At 43.3% G+C, this 24,555-nt stretch overlaps 1 protein-coding gene across 2 annotated transcripts in view; it reads right to left on the reverse strand.

Annotated features, from left to right (window-relative positions):
- TBC1D9 (TBC1 domain family member 9) overlaps positions 1 to 24,555 on the reverse strand; it is a 129,599-nt gene that overhangs the window by 36,685 nt on the left and 68,359 nt on the right. For both annotated transcript variants that reach the window (XM_070386568.1, XM_070386569.1), the window contains exons 3-9: positions 19,793 to 19,911; positions 11,475 to 11,703; positions 10,837 to 11,098; positions 8,726 to 8,933; positions 3,616 to 3,822; positions 2,241 to 2,411; positions 1,465 to 1,615 (exon numbers count right to left, since the gene is read on the reverse strand). In XM_070386568.1, the coding sequence (XP_070242669.1) occupies positions 1,465 to 1,615; positions 2,241 to 2,411; positions 3,616 to 3,822; positions 8,726 to 8,933; positions 10,837 to 11,098; positions 11,475 to 11,703; positions 19,793 to 19,911 (1,347 nt within the window). The remainder of the gene's footprint in view (positions 1 to 1,464; positions 1,616 to 2,240; positions 2,412 to 3,615; positions 3,823 to 8,725; positions 8,934 to 10,836; positions 11,099 to 11,474; positions 11,704 to 19,792; positions 19,912 to 24,555) is intronic.

Consider the following 24,555-nt stretch of genomic DNA (forward strand, 5'->3'; position numbering starts at 1 on the left):
CATGACTGAGTGATTCTCTATCTCTCTCTCTCTCACACACACACTCTATGATATCACTTATACGTGAAGCCTAAACAAGAGTACAAATGACCTTAGATACAGAACAGAAACAGGCTCACAGACACAGACAACAAACTCATGGTTACCAAAGTGGGGAAGAAGATGGGAGAGGGACAAATTACAGAATGGGATTAACAGATACAAACTGCTAGTCATACAACAGGTTAAGTAGCAAGGATTTACTGTATATAGCACAGGGCATTATAGTCAATGTCTTGTAATAACCTGTAAGGCAAAATAATCAGAAAAAGACAACTGGATGGTTATGCTGTGTGCCTGAAACTAACAGTACTGTTAAACTATGCTTCAATAAAAAAAATAATAATGCATTTTTTAAAAACCTCCCTACAAACCTCCCTACACACACACAAACAAAAAACCCTCCCTAAAGGTAGAGGCTTCCAACCTAGAAACTGTGTTCCAAGGAACTTCCACAGACAGCCCAAAGGGGCTGCTCACACAAGAACAGGGAAGTGGGCAGAGAAAGTCAAGCTGAAGCTGAAGCCGTCTCAGTTCTCCAACCAAGCAGCCTTGCTTGCATTTTATCAGGGTTTTCCTTATGATTTCACGTGAAAAGGAGGCATTGTCTCTCAAAACAAGTTTAAAAACTTAAATTATGAAGGGCTCACAAAGAGCCATACTGAAGAGTAGGAGGAAGGATGAAGAGGGATTTTCAGAATTGCAGGGGGCAGGGAGCATGTTCCTGGCAGTGAGGAGCCACTGCTGTGGAGGGGAGCTCCTCAGTGCGGGGTGGGAGGACGCAGAGGTGGGCAAGAACCACTGCTGTGACATAGCTGCAGGTTATGATTCTTAAAGCCAGACAAACCCTGGACACAAGCACTTAACTATAAATCTAGTTAAATATAATTTATGCAAGTATAAGGTGTATGTACACATATACATATATACAAATATGTACATATAAAAATACACACATATATATGTACATATTATATAATTAAATAAGTTCTTATAGGTTAAATATGTGTATATATATACACAGGCTTCCCAGATGGCATAGTGTTTTAAGAATCCACCTGCCAATACAGGAGTCTCGGCTTTGATCTCTGGGTCCAGAAGATCCCCTGGAGTAGGAAGTGGCAACCCACTCCAGTATTCCTGCCTGGAGAATCCCGTGGACAGAGGAGCCTGGCGGGCTGCAGTCCATGAGGTTGCAAAGAGTCAGACACGACTGAAGCGACTCAGCACACACGCATATGTACAGACACACACATATGTAATGAGAGGGTAAATTGATTTGTACTTCACTGATTAGGGATTAGACCCCTGGGCTGAGGTGGGGGTTACATATTTGAAATAGCCCTGAGGCACGATGGAAGGCTGAGGGCAGCCCCGGGGCTCCCCACACTCTGGAGGGGTGCTCCCTCTCCAGCCCCGCCGTACCTGACAGCAGCAGCCAGAGCTCCCCGCGCATGCTCTCAGGGACACCCTTCAGCACCAGCTCCCGGGTCTTTTCTGTGCGGTACATGCAGACCCCTTGCCCGTACTCCGCAAAGTGAATCTTCCAGGCCTGCTCTTTCAAAAACTCTTTGGCCTGAAAGGGATGACGTAGCATCATTACACCCAAAGTACTTCGAGAATGGTAAGGACAAGTTTGACGGAAAGTCAGAACATTTTCCCTGGAGAATGGAGCTGGTAAGTTCTGGACAGAATTCATGAGAACAAAGAACTCAGATTTTCTGAAGACCTTCTGTGACCTGACTCATATACCAGAGCCTGTGGATCTGCCATGAAACTTTCTGGCCCAGAGTCAGAATGCCACTTACCTGAGATGGGTCAGGAGAATGCAAATGTTACTTACGGCTTTATGTCTACCCCTCCAAGTGAAACAGAGTGGATGTTTGCTAAATGTGGCCTGAGACCTTATGTACTTACTTGTTGGTTACTTAAACAACGGTTAAAAAACAAAAATGAAAAATGTCACCTGCATATAGAAATATATGACCCATCTCCTTTCACAATGAAGCCACTCTGAAACCCGATGACATACAAATATGTCATTGTATGTTATATTTATATGTCCTTTGTATTTTTAAAAAAATATCCTTCCCTTGTAGGAAACTGTCCAGTGATGTATTGATGAGTTTATTTTTAAAGATTTTTAAAAAACATTCCTGTTCTAATACAGAAAGTTCGGGGCAAGAGGAGGTGGCACTCACCAATTTCGGGTTGAACTCCTCAGGAGACCGCCGCCGATACATGGTCATCAGGGTCTGTGTGGCTGTGGGGACACTGTTGCCGTTGAGGTTGAACTGGCGCTCGCCATCGGCATCGGAGCTGGTGCTCCTCTGGGGACTGGAGGAAACGAGGCTGCTGGGCCGAGAATACACCTGCCAACGCAGAGAGTAACACGAGGCGGGGACGATTTGAGCTGCAGAATCTACTTCTTCAACATTCTCTGCTCCGCCTTTCTGTGCTCAGTCGTGTCTGACTCTTGGAGACCCCATGGACTGTAGTCCGCCAGGCTCCTCTGTCCACGGGATTATCCAGGCAGGAACACTGGAGTGGGTTGTCATTTTCCCGATCCAGGGACCAAACCCCATGTCTCCTGTGTCTCCTGCATTGGCAGGCAGGTTCTTTACCACCAAACCACCTGACTGTCCTCCGGACAGACACTAATAGCCTCACCATGGTTCCCAAGAGATGTCTTGCTAGGTGATGTAGCAGGAGGAAGTCCACAAGCCAGCATTTTGGTGAGAATTAGATGGGATCATGGGCCACAGGGCTTCGATGCTACCAGTAGGTTTCCTCTGTATTTTATTTTTTGGCTGTGCCCCATAGCATGAAGTTTCCCAATCAGGGATCGAACCTGCATCCCCTTCATTGGAGGCACGGAGTCTTAACCACTGGATCACCAGGGAAATGCCTCCTCTGTATTTTAGATTCATTTTTACAACAAACTGGTTGGAAACTTATCTCTCTGATTAGTATGCATGCAAAGCGTGACGTGGTTGAGTCAACTGCTGATGGGACCACCTTCCTCGCCTCCTATCTAGTTTCTGGTGCCTCAAAAATGCCCACAGAAACTTGGAGCAGGTAAACAGGAGCTTGCCAGCTTTACAACGTATTTTCACTGCAAGTCATTCTATCACTTGAGCTAATCATGTATCTTTCAGGGCCCAGTTTCCCTGGATGTGGATTCAGAGCCTAATTCAATAGGGACACAATTCATATTGTATCATAATAAAATCATCCTAATAATGTTGTGTTTCAGGTTTGAGACTTTACTGAGTGACCTCTGTATAATTCCCAACAGAGTCACTTAGACCAGAGTCACCTGCTATGTAATCAGGACAAATCACTTCATAACGCCTTCAATGGTGAAAGAAGAGGGTGAGACTAGATGTCTAATTCTATGATCCTAAATACAAACACCATGAGATTTAAATGAGATGTCTGCTCTGGACATCAGAGTAGTTGGTTCATCTCAGCACAGCTGCAAAGCTTCAAGATCAAACAAAACAGACCAGGAGGTGAACACTCCCCAGGGAAGAGAAATAGGATGAACCAACCCCGCAGGTGCCTTCCACTGACCTCATCATCCGAACTGTTGTAGCTTCCTGCGAATTCCTTGTCTGAGTATATTTTGGAGGTCGTCTGCTGCAGGAAGTCAGAGATCCTCTGCACCAGAAAGTCTCTATCCTTCAAGTTGGCAAAGAGAAAGGTCATCCTGTTCCTGGTGCTGATGGACAGGGGACTGGGGAGCACACTGGAGCTGTCTGCCTTCTCTACAATCGTCACCTGAAAAGAAAAGAGGCCACCAAGAGCATTACTTCCCAGGGATCACCTGGCAGCAACCTCTGAGCTCTGAAGATGCTGAGCACTGAAGAAAGAAGACCATGCTTTTCAATCTCGGCAGGAACCTCCGTACTTTATTGAGGCAAGTTGAGATTCTTGAATGGTGTCCCAATAAAAGAAAACAGCTCAGAATAAATGAAACTGGAACCGGAATTATCTTGCTGGTAGTTATAAATCGAGAGTGAGTCCCCATCCCAGCCCCAGGAGACATCTGGCAACATCTAGAGGCACTTCTGGTAGTCCCAAGTGGAGGGTACCACGGGCATCTCACAGGTGGAAGTCAAGGATGATGCTAAACATTTGGCATTGCACAGGACCCAAGTCAGCCCACCCCCAACACACTAAGGCCCAAGACGTCAACAGCGCCAAGGCTGGGAAACCTTGTTGGAAGGAATTCCTTGACTTTCATTAAAATTTCATGGAACTTTAAGAGGGAGGACTCTTAGCTGGTGCTTCATCTGTAAGAGAGAGAAACAACCCATGATACTGGGTCCTTTTATTAGCTTAATGTGGATATGGCTTTTAAAACACCACCAATCCTTCAAACGTCTGGTTTAGACCCCAGGGCTTTGCATTCCTCACCTCTTACCACTTCAAAGTTTTAAAGGCTTGAATCTGAGCAGACATGACATAAACAGCTTACCTGCAACCCTGTCTGCACGGGTTGACTGTGTGTGTGTGTGCATTTGTGCATACTAGTGCGTGTAGCAAAGTAAGTACCACATCAGGAGAAAAGTAGAAACAGGGGGCATGTGCTTCAGCTTTGAAATGATGGCATATATTTGCTGGTTTATAAAAGGATTTTCATCAACTGGAAACTAAGATAAATGGATTACAATTCTTTAGCACATTAGGAAGAAAAATCTCAAGGCCAGCTCTAGATAAATGGTTTATTTGCAGCCGCGCTGACTGTGTACTTAAGAGTTTAGTTTCTTTCCCATCTTCATTTCCACATGTAAGCAGTCTAGACAGGTTCAACTTCAACCTCTTCATCAGCATTTTCATGTGAAAGACATTTCCTCTGAGCAGAACTTTAAAAACCTCTCTCCCTTTCAAGGCTAAGTAACCTACTGGAATTGCCTAAAAAGTTGCATGGTCACAGGTGCAAAACAGGTATTAGTGGGGTTCATAAAGGGGAAAACTGCAGGACCTGAGTTCTGTTCTCAGCTTTTATAAACATGTACAAGTTAGATATATATTCATACATTTTTAAAGGAATATTCTGAGATACCTAGAGTTGTACCTAAGAGTTTTTTCCTCCAATGCTAAAGAAGCTAGAGAAATTGGCGGGGGGAGGTGGAAACCAACTTCTTTATCATGAAAAGGATTTTCCCATGATACTTCAGACATAGAGTAAACAATGCTTATTTTAAAAGACTGAAAAAAAAAATCCTTTTTTCCCAACAGATTGTTTATGATTCTTTTAGTCACCAGGCATCTGCAATTAATTGCAGATGCCAAGAGGATGAAAGGTTCAAGTTCTGCACCTAAAATATAGATTCTATGTGCTCGTGAGGAAATCAAGCATGAAGTCCAGTATCTACCAGGATCATGAAGCAACAGCAAGAAAGTGCCTACAGAAACCCTAGGAAGCGTCCCACAGGTTAGCACGTATTTTTCACTGACAAATGAGTTCTAGTAGAATTCTACCCCTGAAACTCTGTGCCTCCAGGAAAGGGTAATAGCACCACTGGAATGTTCTACACAATAATGAGACACATTTTCATCACCAACTACAATTGTTAAGATAGCTTCAATTCAATCAAATCTTGGTGTTTCATATGGAACATTTTACAAGGTAATTTATAATTGAAAAAAAGAAGAGAGACTGCATCTAGAAATCCTAATGAGGACTCTCATCACTTTATCTTCTTGCTGCTAGTTCAGACTTTTCTTTAAAATCTATAGCAACACGGTTCTGTGCAAACATTTAACATGTGTTGATTTACTCTACCTTAAGTCTGCATACAGAATGTATGTTAACAATCTCCAGTCAATATTTCCACTTATTTATAAAAAATTAAACACAACAGCAATCCCGAGTCTTCACAATTCTAAAAGGAGCTGTTCCAAGGAGAATGCAAGGTTCCTTGAGGCTCCTACTGATCGATCAGCTTAACTCAGTTCATGGAGAGATCACTCTCTTCTCAAACAGACCCCGACGGAGGGTGGGAGCCCTGTCCTAGTGCATTTTTGTCATTATATAACCTAGAGTAGGAATAGACGCAAGTGCTGTGCTTCTTCCATTAGCTGGGGTTTAGGATTTACCATTAATATATCTCAGTGATTCACTGGAGTAAAGAAAGAGCACTGCTGTCTCACTGGGGGTTTCTTTCAAGCCGCACCCTCCAACCACCACACACTTTACTTCTAAATGCCACCCATACTATCCTCCCCCTTCTGACTTATCCTGAAATATGCCTGAATTATCTCCCCTTACTACTTGTTAGGGAAAACTAGGAAGCACAAGATGGGCTGAGGGTATTAACCATCAATCTCCTAACTCCACCAAGCTCTCACGATCCTATTGCAGATCACACTGAAATGTACACAGAGCCCCTGAACTGAACCCAGAGGAGGGGAGCAGGAGAGCTGATATGGGATGGCAGCCTCCAGCCACTCTGTTCCTCAGTTACCTTTGGATAAACAAAGTGATGACTCACTCAGATTTATAAATGATACACTCAGTATATTCTTAAAGTCAGGATGGGTTTCCCTAGTGGGTCCAGGTCACTCTGCTCTATTTTCTTCAGGTAGTACTTGACGAAGGACATTTTTCATAGCAGACTTTAATAGCATACTATGAATGGTGATAGATGTTAACTGGACTTACCATAGTGATCATTATATAATATATACAAATATCAAATCAATACTATGTTAACCTGAAACTAGTAGATGATGTCAATTACCACACACACACACACACACACACACTCACACACACACACAGAGTTTAGTAACTCCCTAAGAGAAAGAGGGTAAGTTTGTTGGAAAAAGTCATGAGATGCATTTCAGAGCCAGTTGTAAGTACCGATCAACCATCCATCTGAGAATTCACCTCCAATAATTCCTAGTCTCCAAATGTGTTATAATACCAATGAGCTCACCCTGTAAGAAAGAAAACTAGATTTTTCCATTGCCTAACACTTTGCATTCATTTTAATCCACCAATTAAACTTCTAGGAATTTATAATTTAAGGAAAATTATACATATGTTTGGGAGGAAACGAACAAACAAAAATAATGCAAAGGTCCAACCAAAGGTAATCTAAATAAGAAGAAGAAATAAATTATACATATCCAGTAATGGAATAATATGCAGTCATTAAAAGTTATACAAGAATATTTTATGATACAGAAATAAGTTTAGTGCACACTCACTGTTAAGAGAAATAGGCAAAAAATAAAATTCATTATTTCTTAAACCTAAATAATATAAATGACATTTACACAGCAATGCATAGAAAGCCTGAGCAGCTATATAGCAGGATGTTCATTTTTGAATAGTGGTCATTTTTGAATAGTGGGACTGGGGGGAGTTTTTGTTTTCTTCCTATTTGTCTGTATTTTAATAATTTTCTGTGATAATGATGCAAACAAGAAAAAAACAAAGCAAGAAAATTTGCTTACATAAATGATTATTTTTTTTTTTTTAAAAAAGAAAGTAAGGCAAAGAGAAACTTGAATCCTTTACCATAGGAAATCTTAACAAAGACTCAACCTTGATTAAATAGCCAAAGCTTCTAAGCATCTTAATTTCTAGGTTGAAAGCAGCCAGGTTAGAAACTGCGGATCTGCCAGCCCTGGACATCCTAACCTGGAATTTCTTCTCAACCCCAACAGCAAGGCTTCTCCACAAGTACCAGAACAACCTCTCACTGTGAAGACACAAGAGAACCCACTTCCAACCCAGGTACAATAATAATGTTCCTCAGTCTTCATTGTCCATGGGCATCAGCCTGGAACTTTATTAAAGTACAGACTCCAAAATTTGCAGAGATACAGATCTGGCCGTGGCGGCCAGTGGTCCCACTGGTTCTAACAGAGGGAACCAACGAACTCGACAGATTTTGACTTTCTGATTCACAACCCAGACCACTCTCTAAAGATCAAGATGCTCAGGCTGTGGGCCAGGAGCAGTAACTACACTTTCTAGTTTCTCTATTTGATATTTTCACATCTCAGGGCCTTGTTGACCCAGAGTTAACCAACTCCTGGAGACAGTAAAGGACTCACCTGTGAGAAGGCATTTCACAAGCAAACCATTCTATCCAAACCCCAAGGACCTCCTTCACCTGCTCTCACACTCAGGGCCCCTATTCATCTTGCCCTCGTCACCCCAGGGCCAGGAACCGGACAGTTAGGGACAGGGCCTCTGCCCTAGAGCCTGCTGGAATTTTTCAACTTGCCAATCCCGAGCCTGCTTATCCTGTCTCACCTGTTTCTTCCCAAGGAAATCACAATCAAGACTCCAGTCCACATCCTTCCCTGCTCCTCTGTCTGCTGACCCACGGGGTGCTTTCCCCCCGTGGGCCCTCTAGCATGGCGTGCGCCCCCTGATGGGAGCCATGAGTATAACAAGCGTCTTTTCAATGACAGTCATCTCCTGCTCTGTTGATCTCACCTTACCTGAACAAGAATAAAACACCAGTCTGCTTCTGGAAGAAGAAACCTCGCAGGTCTCATGGTCATTCGGGGCAATGCCAACACAAAAAAGAGGGACAGATGCCACCAAAGAATTAGGAACGCTCACCCATGGTTAAAAGCCAACTCAGTGATGGTAAGATACCCAGAAAAAGATTACCAACAAAACTTAAAACACCCATTGCCACCTGCCACGTACCTCTCGCAGTGGGATAATGAGGCTACACAGGTTCTCCTCCTTGCTGGTGAAGCAGATATAGTTCGTAGACACAAACATCTGCCCCAAAATGTGCATTTTGTTGAACGGAGTCCAGAGGGTGCAGTCTGTGTGGCCATCTAATTTTTCATCTTTGGGCAGCCGGAAGAGTGCACGGTACCTCTCACTCTTGGCCCTGGCGTCCAGATCGCTGGAAAACAACAGCAATAACTCACCCCACAGGAGAAAAGTTTGAGTACCTCTCAATGATGCGGCAACAGATTTCCCGGCCCATCTTTCCCTTCCACCTTGTCAGAATTATTTCTACCTTCTTGGCTTTCTGCAGGAGTTAACTCCATGATGACCCAAAAGCATAATGAAATCATTTTAATGTATTTAGGTTCCCTGTGTAGTCATTCTACAATCAGTATCTGTAAATGTCAAAGGATCTTAGGAAAACAAGGCCTAGACAGGAAATAATTCTCTTTCCAAAAGAATACAGTAATTTCTGAAGAGATGATGACATTTATACTCATCCGCAGCCACTCTCGGGGCCTTATCTTTTAAGAATGACCTAATGAGGACACACATAAGCCATATGACTCTGCAGGCAGTCAGTGGTCACCTTGAATAAACAATAAAACTGCCTGAAACACAGGAACAGCCCACTTCCTGGACAACCAGAGTGTCTAAGCCCAGCTGGGTCCTCCAGTGACCATGATCTTTTCTCTGATGAGTTCCTTCTTCCTGTTCATCGTTTAAACATCTTTGCTCAAGCTTTTAGGCCACTTCAGCCCCTGATGATCCAGTTTCTGGTTTCACAAGGCAAAGACAGGCCCTCCAATTCCCTCCCTTCTGTCTCTAAAACTACCTGCTACCTCACCTCCTCCTTCTTCTTTTACCTGTTTCAAAGGGAGAGCTATCAGCACACACAAGCATCCTTCTGCATGCTGTGAGATCCTTTTTTTTTTTTTTGTAGCTTTGCTTTGTATGTGGGATCTTAATTCCCCAACCAGGGATTGAACCCAAGCCCCCTGCATTGGAAACATAGAGTCCTAACCACTGGACCACCAGGGAAGTCCAAGATGCCACTTTTTAAATTATTCATTTTCTTCTAGCTTTATCTCCCTGCTCCCTTCTGTCTTTGTGCTACCCTCAACAGCAAACTCTTCCCACCTGCCTACTTCATACTACCTTCTGTTCAAATGTTTTTGTTCTAAAAAAGAGCAAACCCCCTACTTTACCATTGAATTTCCCGACAAAGCAGGCTGTACTGACCTAATTCCCTTGCCTTGCCTTTCATGTGCATTCAGCCCACCACAGTAAGCCATCTTCTTGTTACGCTATCAAAACATGTCTCAGATCACCAAAGGCGTTTTCATTGCAGTGACCTCTTGTCAGGTTTCAACGACCAGCTGTACACCAACAATGACCAATTCCATTTATCCCACTGAACTGATGTCTAGTTAGACGCCCTACAGGCGACTCAACTCAACGTGATCAAAACTGAATCCTCATATCCCTTGGACATGCTGTCCCTTCCCTCGTCCCCATCTCAGTTAAGGGTGATTCCATGCATCCATCACACGTTACAACGTCAACTTTCCCCTTGCCTTCTCTCTAGCCTTCACTCTCACATCCAGACTTCCGGGCTTCTCTACAGCATAGCTTCATCCTATGCCCAGCCACCTTCCATAAATGTTGACGAGCTTACTTTCCTCTGTGCTTTTCTCATCTGTTTCCCTTACCATATTGTCCCTCTGCCTGAAATAATATGTCTAAAGTAATATTCATCCTACTGACTCTGACTGAGCAATTTCGAGAGCCCTGCTGTGAGCAGCTCCATGGAGAGATCCTTCACTGCCAGTCTCCCTGTGTGTGTACTCAGGGTGCTCTCAGCACCAAAACAGGTCCCAACCTATAGTGCTGGAGCTGGTCGTGTCTACCTCACTTACTGAACTGTGACTGCTTTAGGCAGACTTTCTCCGTTTTGGATCTATACCCAGAAAAGTGTTCTGAACCCTTGAAGCTGTTCAGAAAAGGTTAACTTTCATAAGTGAACAGATGGGTTCTTGTTTCTAAAGTCCGTAAGACTTCAGATCTCTGTCACCTACCGTTTTAGGGCAGACACTTTCTTAGGAGATTTCTTTTTCAGTTTGGGCAGGGATCGATCTTGTTCAAAGCCCTCATTGTCTAAGAGCTGCCTCATGGCGATGTTGGCGAGCTGCTCCATTAACTTGAAGGTCTCATTGATGTTGAGGAATACAGAGAAGAAAAGCTCGCTAGATCTTGTGCTCACTTTGATCACGTCGGGTAGAAGCAGTGTGGCGTTCTTCTCGAGCTGAGTGATGTCCACCCACCGGATGACCAGCTTGGCTGAGCACAGAGAACAAGGCTGGGTCAATATGTGGCTTCTTAAAATCCTTTCAAGATACTGGAATCTCACAACACCACCCTCTAATTTCACAGAACTCCTATGAGCTTATGTGCTTATATTTATTAATATTCTGCTTGATAGTTTCAAAAGATAAATCTAGACCACAAAAATCCTGAGTTATGATTATTACAGATTTAAGTCCCTGTCTACTAAGTGAATTATACCTTTGGTCAATTTTTATTATCTCACAATCAAGTAGTTTATAGCAACTGAGCCAAAAATGATTGAATTCAACGTTAAGTCATCACAAATCAGTTACAACTGCAGATTTACTAGACTTTCAAAAGCTGCCCTCTGAAATTCTAGAGGACTCACCTTCCCTTCCCATCAGAAAAGAATAAAAGCAAAGGTGATTAATGCTGAGGTACATCCAGCCCTGTCGGGGGACCTTCCCCTTCCAGTAGCTGCAAGAGTAATAGTTAACGAGTTTCTCTTCCTCGGGCATTCCAAACAGCCGATGGAACTTCACAATGGCTTCCTTGAACTTCTCCGTGTCATCATCTTCCTTCACATCGTTGATTTTGTTATACTCGGCAATGATGCCCTAAGAAGGCATAAAGCACAAATGCACAGCTTGTATCACTATGACTAGACCTGTTTCTTTTCTGTACATACTGACAAGGGAAAAAATTTTCTTCTAAGGGACACTTAAAAAAATTGAATTATTTTCAAAGCCAACTCCCCAAACCGAAGCCACTTAACAAGCGGCATTTATGTACTAAAAGATTTCTGAAGAGCAACATAGATCAATGTAGAGCAAAGAAAGATCAAAACACATGTCATTAACTGATGTTAGCCACAGACCCACCGTCTCTCGGCCATGAAAAATATCAGGAACCTGGATAAAAGGAACAAGCCACCATATGAACAGAAAAGAGGTGAATATTGGAGTGGAAATTATGGAAGACACACAATTTTTGGTCAGTTGCACAGGAAATAAGATCTTTGCAAAACAAGTAACTGGCTTAACCTACTGCTTAATCATCTTAGCAGCTTGAGGGGCTGTTTGTTACCCAGTTCCTCCATAACTCAATGAAAAATGGCTTCTACATGTGTCTCCTGAGGGAAAATATTCCTTGAAATTCTACCTTTGACTTTGTAATCACCAAATCCCTCTTACCTCATCTCCATTTTCTCTGTTTACAAGGTACGGTGAGATAAGCATGAGCTCTGGAGCATGAATGTCTGGGGTTTTGATCCCAAAGGTGTCACTGCAGATCTATGTGAATTTGGGCAGCCTCATACCTAGAATTCCTGCCTTTGGGCTTCCAGTGAGTTCTGGATGCTACAAATATATCTTCCCCAAACTTATTATAACTACAAAATTCTTATTATCAAAATTCTGTTTCCCTACAATCACCATGTAAAATCCATTATTCTAGACCATGCACATTTTTGATCCAACCAACACTGTAACACTTGTTCTCACTGCACTGCATTTGACAAGATCCAGAGCACACTCAGGGCCTGGATATGTCATCTGTATGCTTTTCCACCTTCTTGCCTGTGGTCCTGTCATTCTGAGGGCATAAAATCTACAGTAAGACTATTGTCTGTTTCACTAATTCTGTGTGTACTTAGTCATTTTGAACTCTATGACTCCATGGACAATAGCCTGCCAGGCTCCTCTGTCCATAGAATTTTCCAGGCAAGAATACTGCAGTGGGTTGCCATTTCCTCCTCCAGGGGATCTTCCCTACCCACAGATCAAACCCTCGCCTTGAGTCTCCTGCATTGGGAGGCAGATTCTTTTTATTTTTGAATATAGATTTATTTTAATTGGAGACTAATTACTTTATAATATTGTATTGGTTTTGCCATACATCAACATGAATCCACCACAGATGTACACGTGTACAGGATGTACACATCCTGAACCCCCCTCCCACCTCCCTCCTTGGACCATCCGGACCATCCCTCTGGGTCATCCCAGTGCACCAGCCCCAAGCATCCTGTATCATGCATTGAACCCGGACTGGTGATTCATTTCACATATGATATTATACATGTTTCAATGCCATTCTTCCAAATCATCCCACCCTTTCCCTCTCCCACAGAGTCCAAAAGACTGTTCTATATATTTGTGTCTATTTTGCTGTCTCGCATACAGGGTTATCAATACCATCTTTCTAAATTCCATATACCCGGCAGGCAGATTCTTTACCACTGTATCACCCATCACTAATCCTACCTAATCTCAAAATCCAGTCCAATTCCCAGCTCTTTATAAACACTTCTCCCAACTACAATTCTTCTTCCTCACATTAAGTACTGCTGATCCTCTGTGCCAGATGTAGTGGAATTTTTTAATACATATGATGTCCTGAATTTTATTTTCACTGCCAGACTGTCCACTCCAGTTGCCAGCAGCTGTGGTACTAAGGGGTGATGGCAGGAGGGAAGGGGGAGAGGGCTTTGTCTTCCACCCTCTCCATCACCATTCAATTCTAGTGAAAAACAAACATGTAAACAACAACCAAAACAGCCAACACAGCCCTGGACAAGTCTTCAGCCTATTCTAATAAGAAGCCACGGCTTAGCCCCTTGGCATAGTCCAGGAATTACCGTAGTGGGCATGCCATCAGGAGTCTTTCTACACTGTGATATATTCTGTACAGCTACTTTCTGAAACAGAGATTTGACAACAGCATCTCCACCATGAAAATGTCCGCAGTCTATTAGTGTAAGAGGGGAAAAACCCAATCTGCATCTTGTGACAAAGAACCCCTTCTTGGTCTGCCCAAATCCACCTTTCCAGGTTCAGTGTAAATATCACATTTTCTATGAAACTAATCAAGTTGGGTATAAGCACCAGCATTCTTGTCTTTAGGTTCTCTTAATTTCTATGTTGGCTGAACGTATTTTGTGTATATGTCCCCCAACCACTAAATATGCCTTTCAAACACAATGTCTCAAAAAGTTTTTACCGACAGCAGCTAGCACCTAAGAGATATTAATGTGTTTTAGTGATGTTTTTCACCTCTATGTCCTTATAAATCCTCTCGTATTTAAACAAATTTTTTTTTTTAATTTCAATGAGCATTCTAGATATGTAATACTTATTAGTTCTTTAGATAGCATGAAAAAGTGAAAGTGTTAGTCTCTCACTCATGTCAGACTCTTTGCCTTCTCCGAGTTGGGTCCTTAGGCAATGCCAATGGCCAATCAACTCCGAGTGAGCATGGAGACCCTCAAGCCTAATGTCCGCTCTCCTGTAGCAAGGCTCTGACCTGAAGTCAGAAGAAGACTAGAAAAGAGCAAAGAATGTGTCTGCAATGTGGGAGACCTGGGTTCAATCCTGGGTTGGGAAGATCCCCTGGAGGAGGGCATGGCAATCCACTCCAGTACTCTTGCCTGGAGAATGGACAGAGGAGCCTGGCGGGCTACAGTCATGAGGTCACAAAGAGTCAGACACAACTGAGCAACTAAGCACAGCACAGCACACGGAATCTAGAAAATGGCGCAGGTGAACCTATATGCAGGGCAGGAATGGAGACAGGGAGGTAGAGACCGGACCTATATGACACTTCAAAGTTATCAATGCCTTCACAGAAGGAGAGCCAAAAATATGCAAGAAGGAAAAAGGAAATGAATGAGTGAATAGATGAAAGGGACAGAATGAGAACAACTAATATGAAGTTGCAGTTGGGTCCTTGCTGCTAAGCTGCTGCTAAGTCACTTCAGTCGTGTCCGACTCTGTGACCCCATAGACAGCAGCCCACCAGGCTCCCCCGTCCCTGGGATTCTCCAGGCAAGAACACTGGAGTGGGTTGCCATTTCCTTCTCCAATGCATGAAAGTGAAAAGTGAAAGTGAAGTCGCTCAGTCGTGTCCGACTCTTAGCGACCCCATGGACTGCAGCCTACCAGGCTCCTCTGCCCATGGGATTTTCCAGGCAAGAGTTCTGGAGTAGGATGCCATTGCCTTCTCCAAGTTGGGTCCTTAGGCAATGCCAATGGCCAATCAACTCCGAGTGAGCATGGAGACCCTCAAGCCTAATGTCCGCTCTCCCGTAGCAAGGCTCTGACCTGAAGTCAGAAGAATACTAGAAAAGAGCAATGTAGAACAAACCAAATGATGCCCACATGTTTAGAGAGAAGGAACATTAAATTCAAACTACACTATCTAAGGGGCTTCCCCGGTGACTCAGACAGTAAAGAATCGGCCTGCAACGCGGCAGACCCAGATTCGATCCCTGGGGTTGGGAAGATTCCTCGGAGGAGGGAATGGCTACCAACTCCAGTATTCTTGCCTGGAGAATTCCATGGACAGAGGAGCCTTTCGAGCTACAGTCCATGGGGTCACAAAGAGTCTGACATGAGTGAGAGACTAACACTTTCACTTTTTCATGCTATTTAAAGAACTAATAAGTACTACATATCTAGAATGCTCATTGAAATTTTAAAAAGAAAATTTCTTTAAATACGAGAGGATTTATAAGGACATAGAGGTGAAAAACATCACTAAAACACATTAATATCAACAGACCAGGCCTCACCAACTAGTTTCAACAATAAGGATAATAACCCCTAAAGTTCCACTTCCAACTTTCCCAACTTCCAGAAAAAAAAGAGGGTTCACAATACAGAATCTCTTCAGATTACTGTAACTTTAGCCAGGTGGACCAGATGATGGAACAAAGGGATGGAATGATCTCCTTCCGGTATGTTCTATGTTGTTCTTGCTCATTAGTTGCTCAGTCATGTCTGACTCTTTGGCGACACCATGGACTGTAGCCTGCCAGGCTCTTCTGTCCGTGGGATTTCCCTGACAAGAATATTGGATTGGTTTGCCATGCCCTCCTCCAGGGGATTTTCTTGACCCTGGGATCAAACCTGCATTGGTAGGTGGATTCTCTACCACTGAGCCATCAGAGTATATATGTTCTATAGGTTCTACATAATATGAAATAGGTCACCCCTGTTCTAGGCAACAGCTCCATGTAATTTTGTAAAATTGTTACAGTCCAAATATTCAGGACATCCAATACAAATTTAAATACACAAAGGACATTGATAGGTAGTTCATAAAAAGGGGAACATTAACTTAGCAAACATAAAAAAATATTCAACCTCATAATCAAAGAGAAAAATGAAAACAATAAGACACCGACTTTTACTTAATACATTTGAAAAACTACTTAAACAATTATAATGCTGAAAGCAAGCAATAGTATAATCACACAGGGATTCTAACATACTGACAATATCTACTAACGTCCATTAAAAGCATTTAAACGTACTTAACCCATTAACCAACATTTTGTAATCTATCCTAAAGAGGAGAAAACTATAAGAAAAGTTACATATGAACAGAAGAATTCATTGTATTATTGTTTGTACCTGACTCCCACTTATCTAAAAGCTAGGGAGACTTACATAAGGAGGGATAGTAAGGCAATTATGGGACAATATTCAGTTATTATAATAACAGCCAAGGTTATACAACAATATAGTAGATATTGGAGAAAAAAGATATGATATAAAATTATACGTATAGTCAGACTACTATTAGGGTATATAAGCATACGAGAAATCTAAAAAGAAAAAAACAAAAGTTATCTACGGTGTTTGGATTGTGGTTGCCTTTGCAGTTAATTATAACATTTATAATTTTTAAAAGTTAATTAGGTCTCAAAACAAGTAAGTGTGTTGGTTCCCTTCCTTACTGGACAATCTGTGAGTGCTTAAACCATCTATTTGCACATGAATGATTTTCACACATAATTGCATTAATAGCAATTCCTTTCTCATAATTGGTTTCAGGGGAATTAAATCTGACATTTTTGATGTAATGAAAAAGGTAAAAAGAATGGCTCTTTGACCCACAATTTGCTCCTGCTTTATTTATTTCTCTTAACTTACTGTTACTTTTAATCTTCAGTTTCTTCCTACCACTTTTGATTTGCACCTATTTCCCAAAGACAGTAACACTTGAGGGAGGACAATGAAAAGCTATGACAAATCTAGACAGCATGTTAAAAAGCAGAGACATCACTTTGCCTACAAAGGTCTGCATAGTCAAACCTATGGTTTTTGCAGTAGTCATGTACAGATGTGAGAGTTGGACCATAAAGAAGGCTGAGTGCCAACTAATTGATGCTTTTGAACTGTGGTGCTGGAGAAGACTCTTGAGAGTCCCTTGGACTGCAGGGAGATCAAATCAGTCAATCCTAAAGGAAATCAACCCTGAATATTCCCTGGAAGGACTGATGCTGAAGCTAAAGCTCCAATACTTTGGCCACCTGATGCAAAGAGCTGACTCATTGGAAAAGACTCTGATGCTGGGAAAGATTGAAGGCAGGAGGAGAAGAGGGTAACAGAGGATGAGGTGATTGGATGGCATCACTGACTCGATGGACATGAGTTTGAGCAAACTCTGGGGGGTAGTGAAGGACAGGGAAGCCTGGCGTGCTGCAGTCCATGGGGTCGCAAAGAGTTGGACACGACTGAAACACCGAACAACAACGACAAAAAGGTAACTGAGAACCTCAGCGGTGATTCCTCGAAGGAGAAGACCCCTCCTGTCTCCCCACCAACCACTGCCCCCTTTTACCCAGCCCCTCTATAGAGTCCTCAGACTCCCCCACTTATATTCAGTTCAGTTCAGTTTAGTCGCTCAGTCGTGTCCAACTCTTTGCGACCCCATGAATCGCAGCACGCCAGGCCTCCCTGTCCATCACCAACTCCCGGAGTTCACCCAAACTCATGTCCATCGAGTTGGTGATGCCATCCAGCCATCTCATCCTCTGTCGTCCCCTTCTCCTCCTGCCCCCAATCCCTCCCATCATCAGAGGCTTTTCCAATGAGTCAACTCTTCACATGAGGTAGCCAAAGTACTGGAGTTTCAGCTTTAGCATCATTCCTTCCAAAGAAATCCCAGGGCTGATCTCCTTCAGAATGGACTCGTTGGATCTCCTTGCAGTCCAAGGGACCTTCAAGAATCTTCTCCAACACCACAGTTCAAAAGCATCAATTCTTCGGCACTCAGCCTTCTTCACAGTCCAACTCTCACATCCATACATGACCACAGGAAAAACCATAGCCTTGACTAGACGAACCTTTGTTGGCAAAGTAATGTCTCTGCTTTTGAATATGCTATCTAGGTTGGTCATAACTTTCCTTCCAAGGAGTAAGCGTCTTTCAATTTCATGGCTGCAGTCACCATCTGCAGTGATTTTGGAGCCCAGAAAAATAAAGTCTGACACTGTTTCCACTGTTTCCCCATCTATTTCCCATGAAGTGGTGGGACTGGATGCCATGATCTTCATTTTCTGAATGTTGAGTTTTAAGCCAACTTTTTCACTCTCCTCTTTCACTTTCATCAAGAGGCTTTTGAGTTCCTCTTCACTTTCTGCCATAAGGGTGGTGTCATCTGCATATCTGAGGTTATTGATATTTCTCCCGGCACTCTTGATTCCAGCTTGCGCTTCTTCCAGTCCAGCTTTTCACATGATGTACTCTGCATATAAGTTAAATAAGCAGGGTGACAATATACAGCCTTGACGTACTCCTTTTCCTATTTGGAACCAGTCTGTTGTTCCATGTCCAGTTCTAACTGTTGCTTCCTGACCTGCATATAGGTTTCTCAAGAGGCAGGTCAGGTGGTCTGGTATTCCCATCTCTTTCAGAATTTTCCACAGTATATTGTGATCCACACAGTCAAAGGCTTTGGCATAGTCAATAAAGCAGAAATAGATGTTTTTCTGGAACTCTCTTGCTTTTTCCACGATCCAGCGGATGTTGGCAATTTGATCTCTGGTTCCTCTGCCTTTTCTAAAATCAGCTTGAACATCAGGAAGTTCACAGTTCACATATTACTTCCCAGAAATTCAGACACATGACTCAAACCAAAGGATGATTTATCAAATCTGCTTGGTTTTATCAATAAGTTCAGTTCAGTCGCTCAGTCGTGTCCAACTCTTTGAGACCCCATGAACTGCAGAACACCAGGCCTCCTTGTCCATCACCAACTCCCAGAGTCCACCCAAACTCATGTCCATTGAGTGGGTGATGCCATCCAGCCATCTCATCCTCTGTCGTCCCCATCTCCTCCTGCTCTCAATCTTTCCCAGCATCAGGGTCTTTTCCAATGAGTCAGCTCTTCACATCAGGTGGCCAAAATACTGGAGTTTCAGCTTTAGCATCATTCCTTCCAATGAACACCCAGGACTGCTCTCCTTTAGAATGGACTGGTTGGATCTCCTTGCAGTCCCAGGGACTCTCAAGAGTCTTCTCCAACACCACAGTTCAAAAGCATCAATCCTTCGGTGCTCAGCTTTCTTTATAGTCCAAGCTCTCCGTTATTCAATAATATATATATTTTTTAATTTGGAAGCTGCCATCTTTTCTAAGCTTACTGATGCTTTTCAATGTTTCCCACAAATAATAAAGTAAATGCGGTCAACTGTTAATAACAGAAGAATGTGTGGGTAAAGGATCTCCAGGTATGTTTTATACAATTCTTACTTTTGCAACTTTTCTGTAAGTTTGAAATTCTTTCCAGAGAAAAGTTGTTGTTTTAAATTCCACTAACTTAAGAAATACTGAATCACTGTGTTGTGTACCTAGAACTAACACAGTGCAGCAAGTTAATTATATGTTAATAAAAACAAAAAAATAAATAAAGCATTACCTGTATTTTTCCTCTCACAAATGTGGTGATATCGTTCTCATTTTCAAAGATGGAAAGTGTCTGCAGCAGATTCTGCTCCAGCCATTCCCAGTGTTCAGTGATTTCTTTTCTAGAACCACCTGCACAAACATAAAATGGTGATAACGAATGTCAGCATGTAAACGATACTTACAACCCAGGCTCATCCCATGCCTGTGTACTGCCATCAGCTCTGCCTTCTGATACTTTCTCTCTGTCAGGGAAGTCACACAGAAGACACTGAAAGATGTATCAGAAATCCAAGAGTAAGGATAGTGTATGGTCACGTCTGACCAGGTGAGTCCAGAAACTTTGGGGACAGTCTTTTAGGGTGGGAAGGCAGCGACGTTTCTCCCGTTCCCTTTTCTGGGCTGGGAACTTAGCCCTATCCTCTCTTCTCCCTCCGGGAATCTGCACTTTTCAGGGGAAGGCAGATCTTGTCAGGAGACCAGGTTACAGTTGTTAAGTTGCAACAATACGAGGCCTTCGGTATGCCCCTGGAGATGTGATGTAACCACCTCCTATAATGGGCAAAAAATGATCCTCCCTCCCTTCAATTATGAATGAGATGTGAAAATGGACTATCACTAGGGAATAGCAGCCCTGTTCTTACCAGCGCCGAGGCTCTGAATTGTAATGGGATGAGGTCATCCTCACAGCCTCCCTCCAGGTCAGAAACAAGAAGCGAGAGTCATCTCGCCGGCCAACCTGCAAACTGAATCAACCTAAGCCTGGGAGAGTAGGTAACAGGCACCCTGCTCTCTGCCCACAGCTGCAGGGCAAAACAGGGATGCCAAGCCAACGTCATTGTCGAGACACTAGAACAAATTCCCTTCTTTTTTTTCTTGCCCTGCAATTGTTAATGACCTTGCAAAACAGTTTGTTAGAAGCCATCCCTATTTTATAAATTTTATGTACTATTCATTCCAGAATTAAAGAAAGATTTTGCAACTCTACTAATTGACTCCTTCAGATGTCTCCTTAAGATTTCCAAGTTATCTTTTAATTGATTTCTTAAAAAATAGCTTCTCTCTGTTTCTTTGTCAGCAGTAACTGGATATATCTCAGAATCTCACTCTGTTAACTGACTGGGAAAAGCAGGAGATACATATGTGTCCATAGTGATACTCAGAACTGTGAGGAACAGGACTAAAACCTCTTGGGGAATAAGAGGCACTGTTTGGAGAGGGAAACAGCAACTCCCTCCAGTATTCTTGCCTGGAGAATTCCACAGACAGAAGGGCCTGTAGGGGGGCTACCTACAGTCCATGGGGTAGCAGAGAGTTGGATACGACTGAGCGACTAACACTTTCACACTTCGAAGGTTTTCAGATCCATTGGTCAAGGAAAGGCAAAACCAAAACAAACCCACATTCATTTTCTTTTACTCTGAGCCGAAACACCAAAACTGCCCACGTGGAATGCTTCTGTAGAGGATAAAGAATAAATCTCTGAGTTAGGAGGCCGAAGAGGCTGTCTGGAGCTCTTCACAGGCCCTTTCCACAGCTCACTCTTTCGGGGTCACACTGAACCACGTGGAAAAGCAATCGATGACTCTGCACTACGCTGTCACGGCAAGAGCTAGAGCTTATGAAACCTGGGTCCCCCTTCCTTCCTCCCAGCAGCCATCTGGGTGCCTGTAGACAGTCTGCTTCATCTTTCTCTGTCTCAAACTCTTTACATGTAAAATGGAGACACATTAAAAAAAAACCTTATTCATTTCAGAGAAATGTCATAAAAAAATCATGTGGAATAATGTCTATAGATACACTTTGTAAAGTAGAAAACACTGTCCAAATGCAAAATACAATGCTCATTTGGAATATTTTGGCAATGAGTCATTCTGGAGTTAGCCAGAGAGTTTTAAAACATTTTAGACCGTAAAATTTTAAATAGGCATTGGAAAATTTTCTAAAATATACTGTGTCCTTCCTTGCCTGTAAACAGGTCACCACCATCCCCAGCTGCGGCTGGCTGGGCGATACAGACAGAGCCCAATCCAGAGTCGATGCTGGCCACGTGCCCTCCCCCTGCTGTCCCATCTGTGCCTGCTGGCAACTGTTAGATGTCCACACCTCAGGACACAGGCACTTTTGGGGACTCAGGGGACTGAAGAACTTCTGCAGACCCACCGGGTGCAATTCCCAGCCTCTGATATTGCCTCTCCTCCGCCCTGCCTATGTCGATAGTAGATATGCCTTCCAGAGGCTGGTTTGCACACGTCCCTCGGCTCAGCCGGGACAGTCTGCCTGTGGACTGGTATACCGCCCTGCGCTGCCCTTTACCAGGTGGTCATACCAGGTACCTGACCTGGGAGTCCCTGTTTGGCTGTGGTGGCAACTGACCGCAAGTCAGCCTCCTGTTCCTTGGTTATCCTGCATGGAACCCATCAGCTATAAGGCCCAGGGCAGCCCAGCTGTGCTTTCACCTTTGCACACACTGCCTGCAGTTTTCGTGTGCTTATTCATCTAGGCCCACCCTGCCACCCCCAAAACACACACACACTCGAGCCACGGTGGAAAAGGTATATGCATAAGTGCACTCATTCAACAAACGTTCACTTCTGCCTCCAGTTTTCATGGGTATTACATGAAGGTCTTCACGACGACCCTCGTTTTTAAGTAGCCTTCTGAGCACTCCTATATCGAAGTTCAGGTTCTCTACCCACGTTGTTTCCCCTTCTATTGCCTTCTTTGCTGTTTTACGACCTCCTGCTCATCAGTGTGCCCCACTGTTCCGTCATTTCCACAATCTCTACCTGCCACCCCCTAACGCCATTCTCACCACTGGCTCTTTACTCCTCATTGCCTGGGATGTAAATCCCCACATTTCTGTCTGTGCTCACCACCAGTGTCCCCTCTCCACCCGCCACTGTTGCTTGTGTTCCTTCATTTCCTGTGGCTTCTCTCATACTAGTCACTGTCATATGAAGAGGCTGGCCTTTTGGAGTCATCATCAGCCACTTACAGCTCCCTTTACAGAAGAAGTGTTGAGATGGCAAATTTCAGTATCTTTATTTTTTGTTTGTTTTAGATTAATTTATTAATTTTAATTGGAGGTTTTTGTGGTGGTTTTTGCCGTACATTGGCATGAATCAGCCACGGTGTACATGTGTCCCCCCACCCTGAAACCCCTCCCACTGCCCCTCCCCAACCCATCCCTCTGGGTTGTCTCAGAGCAGCGGCTTTGCGTGCCCTGCTTCATGCATCAAACTTGTACTGCTCATCTGTTTTACATATGATAATATACATGTTTCAATGCTATTCTCTCAAATCATTCCACCCTTGCCTTCTCCCACAGAGTCCAAAAGTCTGTTCTTTACATCTGTGTCTCTTTTGCTGTCTTGCCTATAGGGTTGTTGTGACCGTCTTTCTAAATTTCATATATATGTGTTAATATACTGTACTGGTGTTTCTTTCTGACTTACTTCACTCTGTATAATAGGCTCCAGTTTCATCCACCTCATTAGAACTGACTCAAATGCATTCAAAGTTCCGTCTAGTCAAGGCTATGGTTTTTCCAGTAGTCATGTATGGATGTGAGAGTTGGACCGTGAAGAAGGCTGAGCACCAAAGAATTGATGCTTTTGAACTGTGGTGTTGGAGAAGACTCTTGAGAGTGCCTTGGACTGCAAGGAGATCCAACCAGTCCATTCTGAAGGAGATCAGCCCTGGGTGTTCTTTGGAAGGAATGATGCTAAAGCTAAACTCCAGTACTTTGGCCACCTCATGCAAAGAGTTGACTCATTGGAAAAGACTCTGATGCTGGGAGGGATTAGGGACAAGAGGAGAAGGGGACAACAGAGGATGAGATGTGAGTCTGAGTGAACTCCAGGAGTTGGTGATGGACAGGGAGGCCTGGCGTGCTGCAATTCATGGGGTCGAAGAGTCGGACACGACTGAGCAACTGAACTGAACTGAACTGAACATTCCATTGTGTATATGTACCACGACTTCTGTATCCATTTGTTTGCCAATGGACATCTAGGGTGCTTCCATGTCCTAGCTATTGTAAACAGTGCTGCAGTGAACACTGGGGTACATGTGTCTCTTTCAATTCCAAATCTCAGTATCTTTAGGTCTTCAGTTCTTTGCACGATGCTTTGGGCCTGCTTCTGTGTTACCAAGGAGGTTTCAGGTTTCTTCTGGCTATATCCAGGCCCAAGGTTACAAAGTTCCATAAAACAGGGTTATAGATAAGGAAGAACTGTGTATACCATTATAAGAAACCATTATCAGCATAAATGAGAAAAGAAAAAGACACAGATGCTATCAGCCAACAGTAGTTTCAGGAATTAACTATGGATTCTGATCCATACCCAATAGACACTTGCCAGGGAGAGGAAGGGAAATATACCTTTTACATTTATATTTACTCTGCAAATGCACCATATTCTCTGATCACTTTCCTAAAGGCACACAAAATAAACGAGGACAGGTGTTTAAGGCTCCAGGCTCTGGAGACAGGAAATACAAGGATGCCTACCTAGAAGGCAGGGCTGGATTCCTCCCCCAGCGGACAAGGCACATTCTAAAGATGCCAGTCAAGTAAAAGTTCTCTCTGAAAGCAGGTGTCCACTTCCCATCTCAGAGAAGGGTACTGCTCAGAGATCACAGAGCAAATGTCCTGCTAACAGTTTAAGAGCAACTGACACTGTTGCCAGATCACCCTTTAGGAAAGAGGGAGACTCCAAGAGAAACATGTTGGAATCCTGAATGTTCCTTATATCAGGCCTTTCATTTCTC

Source organism: Bos mutus, chromosome 17 (assembly GCF_027580195.1).
Source record: "Bos mutus isolate GX-2022 chromosome 17, NWIPB_WYAK_1.1, whole genome shotgun sequence".
Classification (NCBI taxonomy): Eukaryota; Metazoa; Chordata; class Mammalia; order Artiodactyla; family Bovidae; genus Bos; species Bos mutus.